Source organism: Pan troglodytes, chromosome 5 (assembly GCF_028858775.2).
Source record: "Pan troglodytes isolate AG18354 chromosome 5, NHGRI_mPanTro3-v2.0_pri, whole genome shotgun sequence".
NCBI lineage: Eukaryota > Metazoa > Chordata > Mammalia > Primates > Hominidae > Pan > Pan troglodytes.
The window spans coordinates 61,370,065-61,386,450 of NC_072403.2; the positions used below are offsets into that span (position 1 = coordinate 61,370,065).

The following is a 16,386-nucleotide window of genomic DNA, read 5'->3' on the forward strand; positions in this document are numbered from 1 at the left end:
GGTCTTCATCTTTCTCTTTATTTTAAAGAAAATTGAGACAACTTATTTATATTCGAATTGAGAAACCAATAGTATATCTCTCCTTTTTGATTGTGGTTTTGTAACTTTTGCCTGAAAAATAAATATCCTTTATTTTATGTCTTTGGAAATACATTGTCTTGGATTTTAAATTTTTCTCATATAGTCCTTACATGATATGTATCTATCTTAATTACAAAAGTAATTTCAAATTTTAGAAACTCATGTAGACTTACTATGGAGGACAGGAAAAATATAAATAGAAAACAAACTAACAAAATATTTTACTAGGTATAGTCTAACTCTAATTGTTCCCCCAAAACACCTTGATTGAAATTCCAATCATTTCACTAATATTTTCAGTCAAAATTGACTCACTTATCTTTCTCATTAACTGTTGAATCTTTCCTGCTACCATGAACTTTGCTCACCTCAACTAAGGGAAGTACAGCCTGCACCCAAATCCATCCCCAGCTTTCAACCTTCTATTACCAATCGCTATGCACTTTAACTTGTTAAGATGTGTGTTCATCATATCTCCATACTTATAAAATTAATAGAAAAAGTAGCTAATGTCTTAGAAACAAATTCTTCCTTAAGAAACAAACACACACAAAAATGCATTATAGGTTTCACAGCACATAGGCCTGGTTATAATACTTGAGGCAACTATTGGTCCTGGAAGCAGACAAGCACCAAGGCAGATTTTTCCCTCTCTCCTCCCTCCCCCTATATCTCTCATCACCGCTAGGAGCCTCCTTTTTCCATTTCTGCTTTCTACTACTCTGTCCTGTCACTGGTTTGCATGTGGCTCCATCCTAGGAACCCCAAAATAGTGAACTCAGTGACAAAATCACATAATCTTTCAATACAAGTAACCATGTTTGGTATACCATTTCTAAACTCCTGAGAGAGAAAATTAGGTTTGTGGATCTTGGGTCAGTTTTTATTTTCCATGTCCTGTAATCAACATCTCTTAGAATGAACAGCTGATAAGTTTCCACAAGAAAAAGGCAAGGCGAGGAGAAAAGGATTGATATCTCTGATACTCCTAAATTTATAGAAATCACATATAATAGAAAATAGTAGAGAACTGAAAGTTTATATTTATCTTCTATAAGCAATTTATCAAGTATTTTTAAACAGTGTTCTGCAAGATACTATGGAGGTGCTTTGGGATCACCCAGAGGAAGTAGAAAAGTCAGCCATTGAGGGGGAGAAAGAATGGATAAAATGATTTCCCAGAGCAGCTCAATTTTATATCTGCTGTATTCTATTGAAGTTCTACATAAAATACTCTTTGAAGAAAAAGTCATGTTTTAAAAAAAATTTGAAAACCACATTAGGTGATTCTTTTCCAAAAGCTGTTGTGAGTTTATATCAACTTATCAGCACATGTAGGCTGAGATAAGAGGGCTGCATTTGGGTGCTAGAGTGTTAATAAAATAGTTAATAATGCCAGATTTGCATGCTAGTTCCTCTGATTTCAATTGCATGACACATTCCACAAGCTAGATACTCACTAATAATCAGCAGTGATGTTAATGAGATGTAACTATATAGTGATTACCCTGATTAAACAAAATAGAAATATGATATTCTATGTATATTTTTATAAATGATATAAGAATCTCTAGATAATTTTTGAGTAAGCTTTAACAATAAACATTAACAAAACAGAATTTGTGGGATTTCATAAGTACCCTCGTGCTGGAATATTCATGTGTCTTGCAGACTTAACAACCTCCTCAAATTTTCCCATACTTTCTTCAATGGAACAGTTAATATTCTTCTTGCTAAAGGATTCAGATGCAGCTCCAAAAACTGATATCTCAGTAGCTCCAGCAGCAACCTGAAAAATATATAGTTTAAAGCCAAATCTAATAACTTCAAAAATGTGAATGACAGTGGTAGAATAAAGATTAACTACTCTATGAAGGCATACATGTATTCTTTAATATTTGCCTTAGAATTTAAAATTGGATTCCTCTCATCTTGCCACATATATTCTTTCGAAATGTAAAAATATTTTGTAATAACAGAATAATCCACAAACTGCAATATTCATAAGTCTGTGAGGCACAAAAACACAATGAGGATGTTCTATTTAATTATGCCTTTTAAAAATTATGTATTATCTTCAGAAATACTGTAAGCCTAATTATGGAAAATACTAGCACCCCAATAAAACCCTTATCCTCCATGAAAAAATATTTCCAAACCAATTATTAAAATGGAAGATACTAACTACTTTGTTTATCTTCTCTTCCTACAATCCAACAGAAAAATATTTTTCCAATTCATCATTTAGATTTTGCCCCCAGTTTTTCTTTGGTCTCCTAACCTAGCTTTTATTTTTTTGTATCCTGACTTCTACAGCCATACTCTTGTGTACCTAATGCTTTGATCTTTTTGTCAGTCTTTAAATCCAAAATATTAATCTAATCAATTTCCTTTTTGCACTTTTTGTCAACTTTATTCCTTCCTCCAGGCTCTCCAGTGACTTGTTTTCAAATATCAAGCCTCTCAGTCATTCAGCTGGATGTTTAAGACCTTCTGTTAATGTATTTCTAGCACTTTGCCTACGTTCTCCCCTCCTGCTAATCCCCCATTAACACATGGGGGGGAGGTCAGGTGCGGTGGCTCACGCCTGTAATCCCAGCACTTTGGGAGGCCAAGGTAGGCAGATCACAAGGTCAAGAGATCAAGACCATCCTGGCCAACATGGTGAAACCCCGTCTCTACTAAAAATGCAAAAATTAGCTGGGTGTGGTGGTGTACATCTGTAGTCCCAGCTACTTGGGAGGCTGAGGCAGGAGAATTGCTTGAACCTGGGAGGCGGAGGTTGCAGTGAATCAAGATCACGCCACTGTACTCCAGCCTGGCGACAGAGCAAAGCTCCATCTCAGAAAAAAAAAAAAAAAATACATGGGGGGAGAAAAACTTAAAAGCTATCTTTTCATCTTTCCTCAAACATTTAAAAAATATTGGCTTTTATGCCTCTATCCAAAATAAATTTTCAATTTCTAAAATAAAAACTCTATTAGTGAACATCTACTATTTGTCTGTACTGTTTTTAGTACTATGGATGTGCTTTTTGTCATCTACAAACAACTGTGTAAACTAAGTGTTGTTATGCCAATTTTACAGATGAAAAAGCTATAGCGCAAAAAAGGTAAATCCTTAGCATGATATCACACAGGGAGTAAAAGTTCTGGAGTCACGTTTTGAGCACAGAACTGCTTGACTCCAAAGTCAAGATTAGTTCCACTCCAGTGCTTGCCCCTCTGAGTTAACATGAGAGTGTCGTTTCAGTATCTTCTTCAAGGTAAGATACATTCTTTACTTTGTTAGGATTACTAGATGACACCAATATTTATAATTTTTAAATGACTTTTTAAACAACGCAATAAAAATTTTATCAAATCAAACCCGAGAAAAATAAATGGTTCTAACAAAATACATTATACGATTAATACCCCACAATCTCAACTTTACATAATATAGCTTCATATAATGAATATTTTTCATTAATATTCATTAATACCAGAAATAGCTGCTGCAAAACCTATGCAATAAGCCCATATACGGATAACACCTTAAAATTGAAGAGGATAGTCTCATATGTATAATTATTAAAGCTTTATTTAAATTATATAAATTTCTAAATCACAGAGGATCAAAAGAAACAAACCAGAAGATAAATAGGGAAAGTAACTAGAGCCAGATAAAATGACAATTAGCTTTTCACCCAGAGGGAGAAAATAACAGACACAAAAAGCTGATCAACAAAGGTTGACAAAAATAATTACCAAATTCAACAATATTAATAACTATAAAAATTGCATTGAAAAATGCTTAAATAGTATTCTATATTACTTATTTAAGAAGAAGCACAAAATATACTTCTAAGAAATTTCACAAAAAAATGCAGAATTTTACTTTTGTGTTTTGATTTTTGAACTGTGAAGCTGGAAGAGCCAGGTATATAGACCACTTTAGTCCCCAACAATGCTGTGAGGACTTGGAGCTCTATGTCTTCATGTTAGTACATTAGCAAAGTATTTGTATTACAGATGAGTTACATATGACACAATTTTAACTTTGTAAATATCTTTAAAACAATAAGAGGCATATCAATTTTAGAGATATTAGTAGCACACTTACAGCATGGTGAAAACCCTGAAGATTAGGAGTAAGGACAGGATAGCGAACTCCTGGATATTGATGAATGCCTTTCATTACTTCAGTGTGATCAGCCATCTTAAATACATAATAGTTATATGTAAATGTGTAACTTCGAATACGTTACCGAGAATCATTTTAGTTTCAGGTAGGTTATAGTTACATGGACAGTTAGAGTCTTTAAATTAATATCTGAAATAAAAAAATAATGCCAGTGAATGTAAAGGAAAGTAGTTCTCAGTCTCACAGATGTATAATAAGTAGAGATGAGTTTAACTGTTTTACAGAATGGGATCTTGTAAAATGAGTTATTACAGATAGGAATTCGGAACTTTATTATTTTCACTTAACCAATCTTTATTCCCTTCCTTTCATTTCATGGTCCAAGGCTGAAATACTCCTGAGACTGGGGAAAGTTGGAAAGGCAATATGCTATTCATTTACCACACACATGAAAATTTTATGTCCAAATAATTTTCAGTGTATGAAATTTTACAATGTTTAGGAAAATGTAAATTACACATATTCTTTAGAACAGTTTAACAAGGCTGAGATCCCAGAATGCTATTTGGTGAGCATTGGTGCTTTAGTTAGTAATAGTTATAAAGCTTTATGTAACACTATCATAGTATTACCACGTTTTCATATGTGAACAAATTAATACAGTAGAGTTTTCACCTGAAAAATTTAACCTACCCTGTCAACACTTCGTTTTCTGTATCTCTAAAAAACTCAACTTTGAATTAAAATATCAAATTTACCAGTTTGCCACAAAGTCTAAGAATTAGCTTCTTAAAACAATAACTATTAATCAGATCCCATAATCATCACACAGAGAAATTACCATTGACATAACCATGAGCCTTACATATTTAAAAATAATAAATTGTGGCATGAACAATAAATATGAAGAATAATATATAAGCAGTGGAAAGTATACAAAATGAACATGCAAAAAGCTGTGAAAACATGTCAAACCAAAACTGGAATCCTCAATATAGAAATGCAGAAAAAGGGCTATTGGGTTTTCTTTATATAACTTGGTTTGCTATCATCAGAATGCATTATTTTTGAATTTAAAAAATTAAAAGCAAATAAATCCAAACAAAAAATGCTTTTTAAAACATAGTTAAATACATTTGAAAAATATTATAATACTAAATATAAAAATACATGTTACAATATTTACTCTTATTGATACATTCATCTTGTCAACTCTCAAATGCCAGCAGAGTTAAATTTAATGCTTTCAATTAGTATAATCTGGATTACTTATATGAGTTTTTAAATACATATAAATTTGAAATTAAATACCTGAGATGCAAAGAAGTACCTTCCTTTGACTGCCATCATGACTTATTACATTTAAGCTTTCGTGTTTCATTCATAAACACATTTATTTGTGTTTACCAGGTGGTCTTTTCTCACTTATTTCTATACTATTGTATCCACTATCCCCTGCCTCACCAATTCCCGTCTTCTCCAAACAGTATCTACCACATTCATTTACAATGCATAAAAGTGATATCTCTCATTTCATTCTAAATCTATCTGACTTTAATCTAGCTGTATATTGAGCCCCTACTATGTCCAAAGCTCTATGCTAGGTCCTGTGGAAAATAAAAATACAGACCTTACTTTCCTGGGGGAAAATGAGGTTATTGTGCTGAAGTAGTTAGTAGTATAGTTGGGGAGACAAAACAGATACACACGGAATGTTAACAATTCAAAGAAATATACTGGTTGTAAATGAGATCACAGATTATAAGAGTTCAGAATGAATAAAGGTTGGTATGGCCTATAAAAGTCTGGGAGAGTTTGAAAGAGCACATGGGATACAAGCTGCAGTCCTTCACTGTGGCATTGTTCCAACAAAAAATGGCCACACCAATATTTCTGGTCCTGTATGTTCTTCCAGGATCTCACCACTTTTCACAAAGAGGTAAACTTTATTTACTCTTTTCCTTGAAGCTGGGTAGACTGTGTCCTCCAACTATTAGAATGTAGTGGAAATCATACTATATGACTTCTGAAGCCAGGTTATAAAAAAGGATACAGCTTCCATATGGCTTTCTCTTTTGGGGAAAGCCACTGTGGGGAAATCAGCCAACATCCTGTAAGAAAGCCCAAATTATCCTACGCAAAGAGGCCACATAAGGAGACCCTCTTGGAGAATCCATGTGAAGAGGAACTGAGGCCCCCAGCCAATAGTCAGTGTCACCCCCTAAATTTGTGATTGAAGTAGCCTCCAGATGACTTTGCCTCCAGCATTTGAGTCATCCAGCTGAGGCCCTAGACACTGAAGACCAGACACAACCTGTCCCCCATGTCCTGTTCAAATCCTGGCCCACAGAATTAGTGAGCATAGTAAATGTTTACTTACGCCACTAAGTTCTCAGGTAATTCATTTTACAGCTATAAAATTTGCAACACTGAAAAACCAATAGGGTTGGAAAAGAAAGACAGACGGTTGCGTAAGTGGTAACATATTATTTGGCTAGAGAAGATTAGTAGTGAACAATTGGGGATAAGCTTATAAATGAAGAGGAAATCACACAGTGTGATAGGTCTTTGAGTTAGGTTCACGTTAGTATAAAGATTCTGATTTATGCTGAAGGCAATAGAAAGCCATGGAGAATGGGTGTTAAGAAAGGAGAAGACTGGACTAAATGTAGTATTATAGAACAATTAATTTAGGGGAGGTGCAAAGGATAGTCTAGATAGGAGAGGCCAACTCTCAGGTAATTGTGAGAATCCAGCTTGTGACAAGTTCTGTGGTAGAAAAAAATGGTACTGGGAATAGAACTAAAGAAAAATGAAGAGGACACAGTGGCTAATAACACAGAGGAGCACTTTACTCAAAATTGTAATTCTCACCATTTTATAGCCTTCCTTTGTAAATAGTTTGTACATATTTAACACAGTTTTTGATTGCATATCCATGAATTTAGCTTTTGTGCTTGATGCTATTTAGAGTGTGAGTTCTGTCTCTGTCTCTGTTTTTCTAACATGCACACACAAATGTGCATGCACACACAAATTACAAAAAGAAAGTAAGCAAACTTATTTCCGATAATAAGCAGAAAGAAAAGCAAAGTTTTAGGATATTGTAATAAAATGTAAAACAACACTAAATAATAATATTAATCAATATTATTAATGCTTAAGCCTAAGTAAACATAGTATGTATAAGTATTTATTAGAGACATATGTATTCTCATGATAACAAAAGTTAATAAAGATCGTGTTCCTAACCAAATACAGATTTGGATAGAGATTGGCAGTATATCATAAAACAGAATAATGGGCAAATAAACAAATTTTAATCTACAATAAATATAGATAATCTTGGTCTATATTTAATTCATTCTGCACATAATTTAACAAAAATCTTGAGACAGTGGGAACAAGCTTATATAATGAAGCAAACAATAATTTTTTTAAATAGATGTTTCAATCAATAGATCAAGAAAACCAAACATCACATGTTCTCACTCATAAGTGGGAGTTGAACAATGAGAACACATGGACACAGGGAGGGGAACATCACACATCAGGGGGCGGGGGGAGGGATAGCATTAGGAGAAATAGCTAATGTAGATGACGGGTTGATGGGTGCAGCAAACCAATATGGCACATGTATACCTGTGTAACAAACTGCATATTCTGCACATGTACCCCAGATCTTAAAGTATAATAAATAAATAAATAAATAAATAAATAAATGAAAGGAAAAAAAGGAAAATGAACAGAGATGATAATGAAGTACCCAGATCATGAAAACTAAAAATTGATAATCACTGAAGGTATCTTAATAAAATTATGATAAATACAGAAAGTAGAATCCAAAAAAATCACTACTTTTACATTTTTAAAAGTGCTCACAATATAATGAGGCCATTCAAGAAATAATAGTATTCTGTCTTAATTTAGTCAGTAAAGGCAAGTAAGTAAAGAGTTTTAGGAAATCCTGATAGAGTATCATTTTATTCCAATGAATAAAAAAGGGCAGGTTCCAATTTAAGGTACAAAGTCCTTGCTTTAATTTTTTTTTCTCTTGGGGAGTTTATGTTATACTTCAATATTAATATTGTTTTAATGTCTAAAGTTTATAATTTAAACAATGAAACTAACAATTCATTTACATTACTGTTTTGACATTTTAAGAAAGCCTTTCTACATCTGGTTTTATTTAACAAACTTTTTTCAGACGTTGCAGTGATTTTTTAAATTTAAAATGATAAAAATCCTCATGATTTGGTTAGTAACAAGTTTTGCCATCACCAGCACACAGTCTGGAAATGGCAATATCTGTATATCTCTAGCCAAAAAAAAAATAGGCCTACCATGGTTAAGAATTGTTTTAAGCATGCACATTTTGATATAGATCCAAATCATCACAATATTTGCGTAACATTCTGCAAGAGTTTTCAAGATATGCAAAGCATCATGAAGATTATAGCCTAACAAGCTTAGAGATTTTATTTGCTACTAACTCTTATCATGACGTAATTAAACTGGGATAGTTCACATTATACACATTTAGATATCCTATCATGTTGTAATTACCTGAATACTATAATGTGTTCCAAATATTTAGGCTTTCAATATGTTCCCCAGACAATGGCAATGGCTAAAATACAGTTTAAGTGTTGTTAGTGTCATCAGCTCACCCAAATTCCCTGAGATTAGTGGAATTTCAAGATAATGCATATGAGAATGCAGTGATAAACAATGAAAGAGTTTCTCAAAAACTTCTGAAAGAGAATCATATTGGAAGTTTCAACTGTTTTTTTGTAAATAGGCTACAGCAGACCTAGCTTTATTCAGCTGTGCTTTATTGTATTTCACAGGTACTGTGTTTTTTACAAATTGAAGGCTTGTGGGAGCTCTGAGTTGATCAAGATCTATTGGCATCATTTTTCCAACAGAATGTGCTCACTTTGTATCTCTGTGTCACATTTTGGTAATTCTCACAATATTTAAAACTTTTTCATTATTATTATATCTGTTATGGTGATCAGTGATCACTGATCTTTGATTTTACTATTGTCATTATTTTGTGGCACCATGAACCACACCATATAAGATGGCAAATTTAATAAGTAAAGGTTGTGTGTGTTCAACTGATATATCAATTGGGCATTCCCCATCTCTCTCTGTCTCCTTAGGCCTCCCCATTCCCTGAGACACAACAATATTGAAATTAAGCCTATTAACAACCTTAAAATGGCCTGTAATGTTCAAGTGAAAGGAAGACTCACATATCTCTCACTTTAAATCAAAAGCTAAAATGATTAAGTTTAGTGAGAAAGGAATGTTGAAAGCCCCGATAGGTGATAAACCAGGCCTCTTATGCCAAACAGTTAGAAAAGTTTTAAATGCAAAGAAAAAGTCAGAAGGGAATTAAAAGTGCTACTCTGGTTTACACACAGATAATAAGTGAAACAGCCTTATTGCTGAAACGGAGAAAGTTTGAGTGGTCTAGGCAGAAGATCAAACCAGCCACAACATTCCCCTAAGCCAAAGCCTAATCCAGGGAAAGGCCTGATGCTCTTCAATATTATAAAGGCTGAGATTGGTATATTATTGATATATTATTTATATATACTCATATATTTGTATGATAAATTATTACTTTTTAGTGTATTGTAAAAGAAAAACGTTTAATAACCCTAAACTTAAAGGATACTGTTTATTAAAATACTCCAAAAAGTTATAGGGTGAAATTTTTTATAGGAATTAATTTTTAACATTTTTCAAAGTATACAATTCTTTCATTTTCAAGTCCCACAAAATTAAAGGTAAAAATACCTATCACCCTTTACTTCTCTTCAAAATGACAGTTAGAGAAAATAGAACTTTCACTGAGTAAAGTTTACTCAGTTCTAACTGATAACATGCAATGTGGGATGTTCAATAAAGTGAAATAAATATTTACTTTAAATGGAAGTACATAAGGAACTGAGAGTTCCTATTCAATTTTTGACAAGAGTTGACTCCTATTCATTTAGATTTTAATCAGTGATTAACTCCCCGCTGCACCGGCCCTGAACAAATGCAATTACAAAGCTACTCCATGTACAGGTCTCTAAATTCCGGAGCTGCATTTGTAATACACTTTTTATATGTAATTCTCTCATACCCATTTATGATACATGTCATTTCTATGTTTACTATTTTAACTTAATGAGAGATTAGTCCACTATAAGTTTGCAAACTACAGAAGAGGAGAATGTTTTGGGTGGTTCTGTATTACCATAGAAATTATTCAGTGTGTTTTTGTAGCTCTGCTGAAGATGAGAAAATTTAACTGTGTGATGGGGTGGAAATATTAAAAGTTTAAGTTAGCACTGTTGTTAAGTGACAGAAGAGTTCAGAGGAGGATCTAAAATTCATGTGAGAAAAAAATACAAAGATATTTTTACAGTGGTATCTTTACAATGATATCTACAAAATTATACAACTTGACCACCTCTCTTAGAACTAGATCTTGTAACCTAAATATAGGACTCTATATTTTGTACCCTTTTCCCTGACCTGGTCAAGTTGATATGACTGAGTCAAGCATCATCAGTAAGTGAGTCTCAGCCATTGTCTCTGTCTCCACTCCACCTATCTGATAAAGGGCTCAAATTGTTTCCCTACCTTGCCCTCTAACAAGAGAGATTTTATGCTTTGTAATAGTGTGCTAGGTAAGAAGCTAGCTGAGAAGTCCTAGGAAAACAAGGAAGGCATAGCCAGAAAATCTAAATAATCTAAACAGTCATGATATTCGGGAAGGACAGCCTGGGATTTGAAAGGTAAGCTTTACTGGCAAATTGCTTTGACTGCTCTATAGCAGTGAAACGGTGTGAGATGAGAAGAAAAAAGGGGAGTTATACAAAGTATTGCTGTGATGCATACAGCGGTTCTCCTGCAATGGTCTTCAAGTAACACATGGCGATTGGAATACCATTTAATTCCTTAGGTTTCTATATTATATTTTTTTATGTACAAATCCAGGCCAGACTCTGCCAATTGGGAGAGCTCACAATTGCTGCACTCTTTCAGAATGTTGGTGTAAATATTCTCATACACTGAAAATATATAAAACCCAGTATACCATATAAGATATAGTACACAATTTTACCTCATATTAAAACTCACTGTAGAGTAGAGCAAGAGTGCATATTCACCATGTTAATGTCCTACACTAACTGGCACCAGAAGTATGTAAATAGTTAAGAAGAAACAAAATTCAAAATGTATACAACCAGAGGCTAGTTTGTGCAAAATTCTTCCAAACATATACATACTGTTGTAAGGAAATGAATCTGTTTTCATCCACATGAAATCAAATGGAAATTTTCATCTATCAAAAATATATTCTATATAACAATTATACTGTGCATATGTTTCTATTTTTAATTGCATAAAAATTATAAAAATAGAATATATCAAAATTCCTCCGTGTGAAGTGTGCAAAACTGTAGTAGTTCTTCTAAAATAAAGACTATATCTGCGTATAAATTTACATATAACAAGGTATTAGATTACATCTTAACACATTACTAATAATGAATTATTAAACTGAAAGATTTTTCTAACCTATAAATAAAAAGTTTTATTGACAGTGCTAGAGAAAAGACTGAATTATCTGTCTATACTCTCCATAGAAAACATCATAGTGTTGACCTTAGAAAGAGGCGAACAAAGAATGTATAGTCACAAAATAAGAGAAAAAGCGTATTATGAAATAACCTCAGATGCTCACTTAAATTTTTAAAACTAAAATTTTATTTTTCTTAATTTTGAGATATTTGTAATATGTGTTAACTTTTAAAATTTTATAATTTCATAAGTTCTTTTTTCTAATTTAAAATTAATATTTATTTTCCTATATAATGTTGTATTTGGCATTTATAGTCTTTAAAAAAAAAAAAGAGGATCCTCCAAATTGATGTATTCAGTATCTAAAGTTCCCTACAAGTGGTTGGCCATATATCTCCTAGTGATTTGCAGATCTCACCCAGAGACAGACAGGTGGCCCTAAACCATCCAGACATATCAATTAGCAAGAGCACAAACAGTTGCTTCACTTGAAGTAATAGGGCATAGATAGTGGTAAATGACTCTTAAACTTAATGATCCCAGAGACTAGCTCAAACTTTGCATTTTGCCAGAAACGCGATCCTTGAAGACAAAAGAACCTGAGGCATATCTAATGATTGTCCCTTGGAAAATTTCGTATTTCCTGGTTCCAGTGTTTGTGATGAGGGACCTTGACAGATGCAACAAGGCTAAACTTTACAGCACTTTCTGAGGCACTGAATAGGAAGTAAAATAACCAAGAAAAGGAAAAGAGGAATAAACTGTAACAGCATGGGTTTTTGAGTAGTGTAATTAATACTAATTACTATTACTATTAATTAATAGTAATAGTAATTAATATTATCTGTCATAGAAGTACAAAAAATGATCAAACAGAGTAAGAATTGAGGAATAGTATTTAAAGGCTCCTCCTGACCCCAGCAACTTCCATGACCTCATCATTATTCAAAGACAGCTCTGCCACTGTTAGCATAAATCTTTCCCTTACTTCAATCCACAGACTTGGTCTATGCTGGTCTATGCGACACCCACTGGGATATGGAATCAGAAAACTAAAAAAGAATTCTAGAGGGCCTTAGAGGCATAATGAAAAAAAGGATCACTTAGAGATCCTCTAAATGTTTAGGCTCTAAAACAGAGTTAGGGTATAAGATATTTGAAAAGGGGGATTTTTAAAGTCCTATGGTAGGATATGAAATTAGGTCCCTTCAAATATTCTAAATGAAGCATGAGTGAAGATTGGAATGACTTAATTATTTTGACATTTTGAGCATGCTTTCGTATATGAAAGGATAGCATGGGGCTCCAAATTTTATTTTAATTACATCTAACTGCAATAATTAAGGCCCTTTATCTTGTTAACTAAGCCAGAGTTACTGAGACTCAAAGCTGGAACTCTCTTAGAGAACCCACTTCCACCAAGTGGAACCGACTCAGTATGTGTCATTTACTGAAGGGTCCAGTGTGCTTAGAGCTGTGCTTCCAAATACTGGCCTGAGGACTGCCTAGGTCAGAATGATCTGGGACGACTTTTAAAATGCTTATTTCTATATTCTGTATTGGCCCCAATGAACCAAAAATCTCTGAGACTGTAAACTGGAAATCTGCACATTCAGTAATTTCCTCCACTGCTTTATATGCATGGTTTAGAAAAGTCTGCAACTCCTCCCTGGGGTGAGGAGTAGAAGTTTTGGAGTAGATTCCTGTGTAACCCACATAGACCCTACAAAACAGATTTTTTTTGGCTGTGCTTTACAATGAGCATTATTATGGTCCAGAGTACTGTGGTCAGGTCACACTAATCCCAACTTATTGGACTCTAAGAAATGGATGTCACCTTGGATCTGACATCCATGACCAATATACAACCAAGGAAAGCCTTATATTAAGGTTATCCTTACCCCCAGCTGGAACTTTGTTATCGTCTTCTTACTACTGAGATTCCAGAATAATTTGCAGCTAAGCCTTTGAAGGTCTGGAGGACTCCAGACCCCTATTTTTTCTTAACAGCTCACCTCACTCTTACTGAAGTGCTCCCAGCTTGCCTTTGATGATAGCAAAATGTCTGCAGCATTATGCCCACTATTTCAGGTCTCTGATCCTTTACATTATTCCTTCTGCCTAAAAATCTTTTTCCCTTTTTTATCTAGTTAATTGCTTTCATTTTTCCAATATTCCACTCAAAAATTCCTCTTACATGACATTCTCAATAACCAACTTGACTTAGATGTCTCTATACTTCCTAACTTGCTTTGTATTATCTATCATTGCTCTTATCAAATTTTGTATAATTTTTTATTCATGCATCACTTTCCATTATTAAATCATTAGCTCTTTAAATACTTTGCATGAAATCAGATTTAATAAATGATTGTTGAATTGAATTGACATTTATCTCCCTTGGTTTTAGCCCTTTATTCTAATTCGAATTCACTTTGAATTCAATCCACTTTGAATTGTGATTTTTTCCCACTAATTCTTCTACTATTTTATTGTTAATAATGATGGTAATAATGGTAAAAGCACATTTACTTTATGCTGAGTTACATGTTAAACCTATGGGTATTTAATTCTTTATGTGGTATCCTTTTACAAATTTTTAACAACCTAATAAGAGACTCCTTTCTAAATTGCAATCACTTCAGGCCCATAAAATGGGGATTCACCTCTGAATAAAAATAAAATTAGGCTTTCCTTATTGAAGTAGGAGCAGAGGGCCTAGAGTTCACTGGTTTGGCCTCCCTCAAGCCAACCTTGCTGATTCCCAACCTTGTTGAAGTCTAACATCAACAGAACTAGATAGTGATATTAGAAATAAAGGTCACCCAGTTAGTGAGTGTAAAAGCTGGGCAGGGACCCAAGTCTATCTGACTGCAAAGCATGTTCTCTAATACCTCCTTGATAAACACGTCTTCCATATCTTCTACCTTCTATATCATCCACATCTTATCTTTTCTATATCTTCATCTTAGTCACTGCTAAAGATTGTGTGCATCAGAATATCAAAGGCAGAGCTCCTAGAGAGAACTCACCTTCAGGCTGAATAGTCTTGTGGCATATTTTATCATCTAGCCCAATATCTCTCAAACTGAACCCATCATCAGCATTATTTGAGGTACTTTTTAAAAATACAGATTTCTTGGACATATTGGTACAGATTCTAATTCTGTTCTCCTGTAAGATCCAGGAATCTATAATTAACAAAACTTCTCAGGATATGTTAGAAATCCTAACAAGTTTGGGAATCAATAAGGTTGGCTTGAAGGGGGCCAAATTAGCACATTCTAGGCCTTCTGACCCTACTTCGATAAAGGAAAACTAATTGTATTTTTATTCAGAGATGAATCCCCATTTTGTGGTCTTGAACCTAAAGCGACTGCAATTTAGGAGGGGGCCTCCTTAAGAAAAAGAACACAAAAATATCTAGCTATTGAAAATTTCATTAAAACTTATAACAGATGATGACATTGATAAGACCTCTCCTACAGCCTAGAAGGGACCTCAACAAATCTTTTATGGTGACTTTCTTGTCTATATCATATATTGAAGTTCTACATAAAGTTTTACGCATGACAAAAAAGAAAAAAAGTTTCACTGATAAAAACTAAAGTTTGGAAAAATACCAGTTTTGGTAAAATTTCATATCTTGTTCAGAGAAATATCAACAAGATAGTCAAGGATATTTTTTAAATACTCCAGAAATACTATCACCAAACAAGTGAGGTTAGTTTGGTATGTCTTATTATTGGTACATCCATAAGATTTCCGAGTACATCTCATGTTCATAAATTGTCTGTTTAATCAACTATCCTAAATTTTGCTAGGAAAAGACTTAAACTCATGGACCTATAAGCCCTCATTTTTCCTTTTCACTAATATAGATTGCTAAATAATTTTAAAAATATATTTTTGAAGGATACTTTGCTTTCTTTGCCCCACCACCAACTCTATCGATAATCCAGGACAATATTCATTATCTCTTCAAAATGAGCAGATAATGTCAGAAGCTATCTGTCTACAATCTCCAGTAGCTGGATTAGACATAACTGACAGTATTACTTTCTGTATGCAGGCGTACAACAGGAAAGAGACATAGAGCATGCAATTTCTTCAACACATGCCATCGATTACTATAAAAATGTAAATAATGTGGTTTCAGACCCTATAACTCAAAACTCAATTTGAGCAGTAACTCCTCTTAAAGGCGATACATTCGTAAATTCAGTAATGAGAAAAAATGAGACTAGAGCTCTTCCTGACAACCCTGGGTGAAAATGCTCTAGCCAGTTATGAATAGCACTGTAGCCTGGGTACAGTAACCCTGTCTCATTCACAGACTCCTTGCACAAACCCCATATATCTTAGCCTCAGTAGCACAGAGGAGATCTTGGTCTGCTTGAAGAAGTAAGACAGTTTTAATAAATCACAGTCTTACAATAATAAACACAGGAAATCTCTGGAAAATTGAACATCCAGTTTTTTTTTTTTTTTTTCTACCCAATACCCTGTCTTGGCTGCCAAAGCTAAAATAGACTGACACCATATTCACAAAACTTCTTAAGTCCAGAAGCCTTGAAACTAACTTGGTCT

At 33.7% G+C, this 16,386-nt stretch overlaps 1 protein-coding gene across 2 annotated transcripts in view; it reads right to left on the reverse strand.

The window, feature by feature from the left end:
• HMGCLL1 (3-hydroxy-3-methylglutaryl-CoA lyase like 1) overlaps positions 1-16,386 on the reverse strand; it is a 143,931-nt gene that overhangs the window by 77,124 nt on the left and 50,421 nt on the right. For both annotated transcript variants that reach the window (XM_016955682.2, XM_016955683.3), the window contains 2 exons: positions 4,186-4,281; positions 1,722-1,870 (listed from right to left, as the gene is read on the reverse strand). In XM_016955682.2, coding sequence (XP_016811171.1) covers positions 1,722-1,870; positions 4,186-4,281 — 245 coding nt within the window. The remainder of the gene's footprint in view (positions 1-1,721; positions 1,871-4,185; positions 4,282-16,386) is intronic.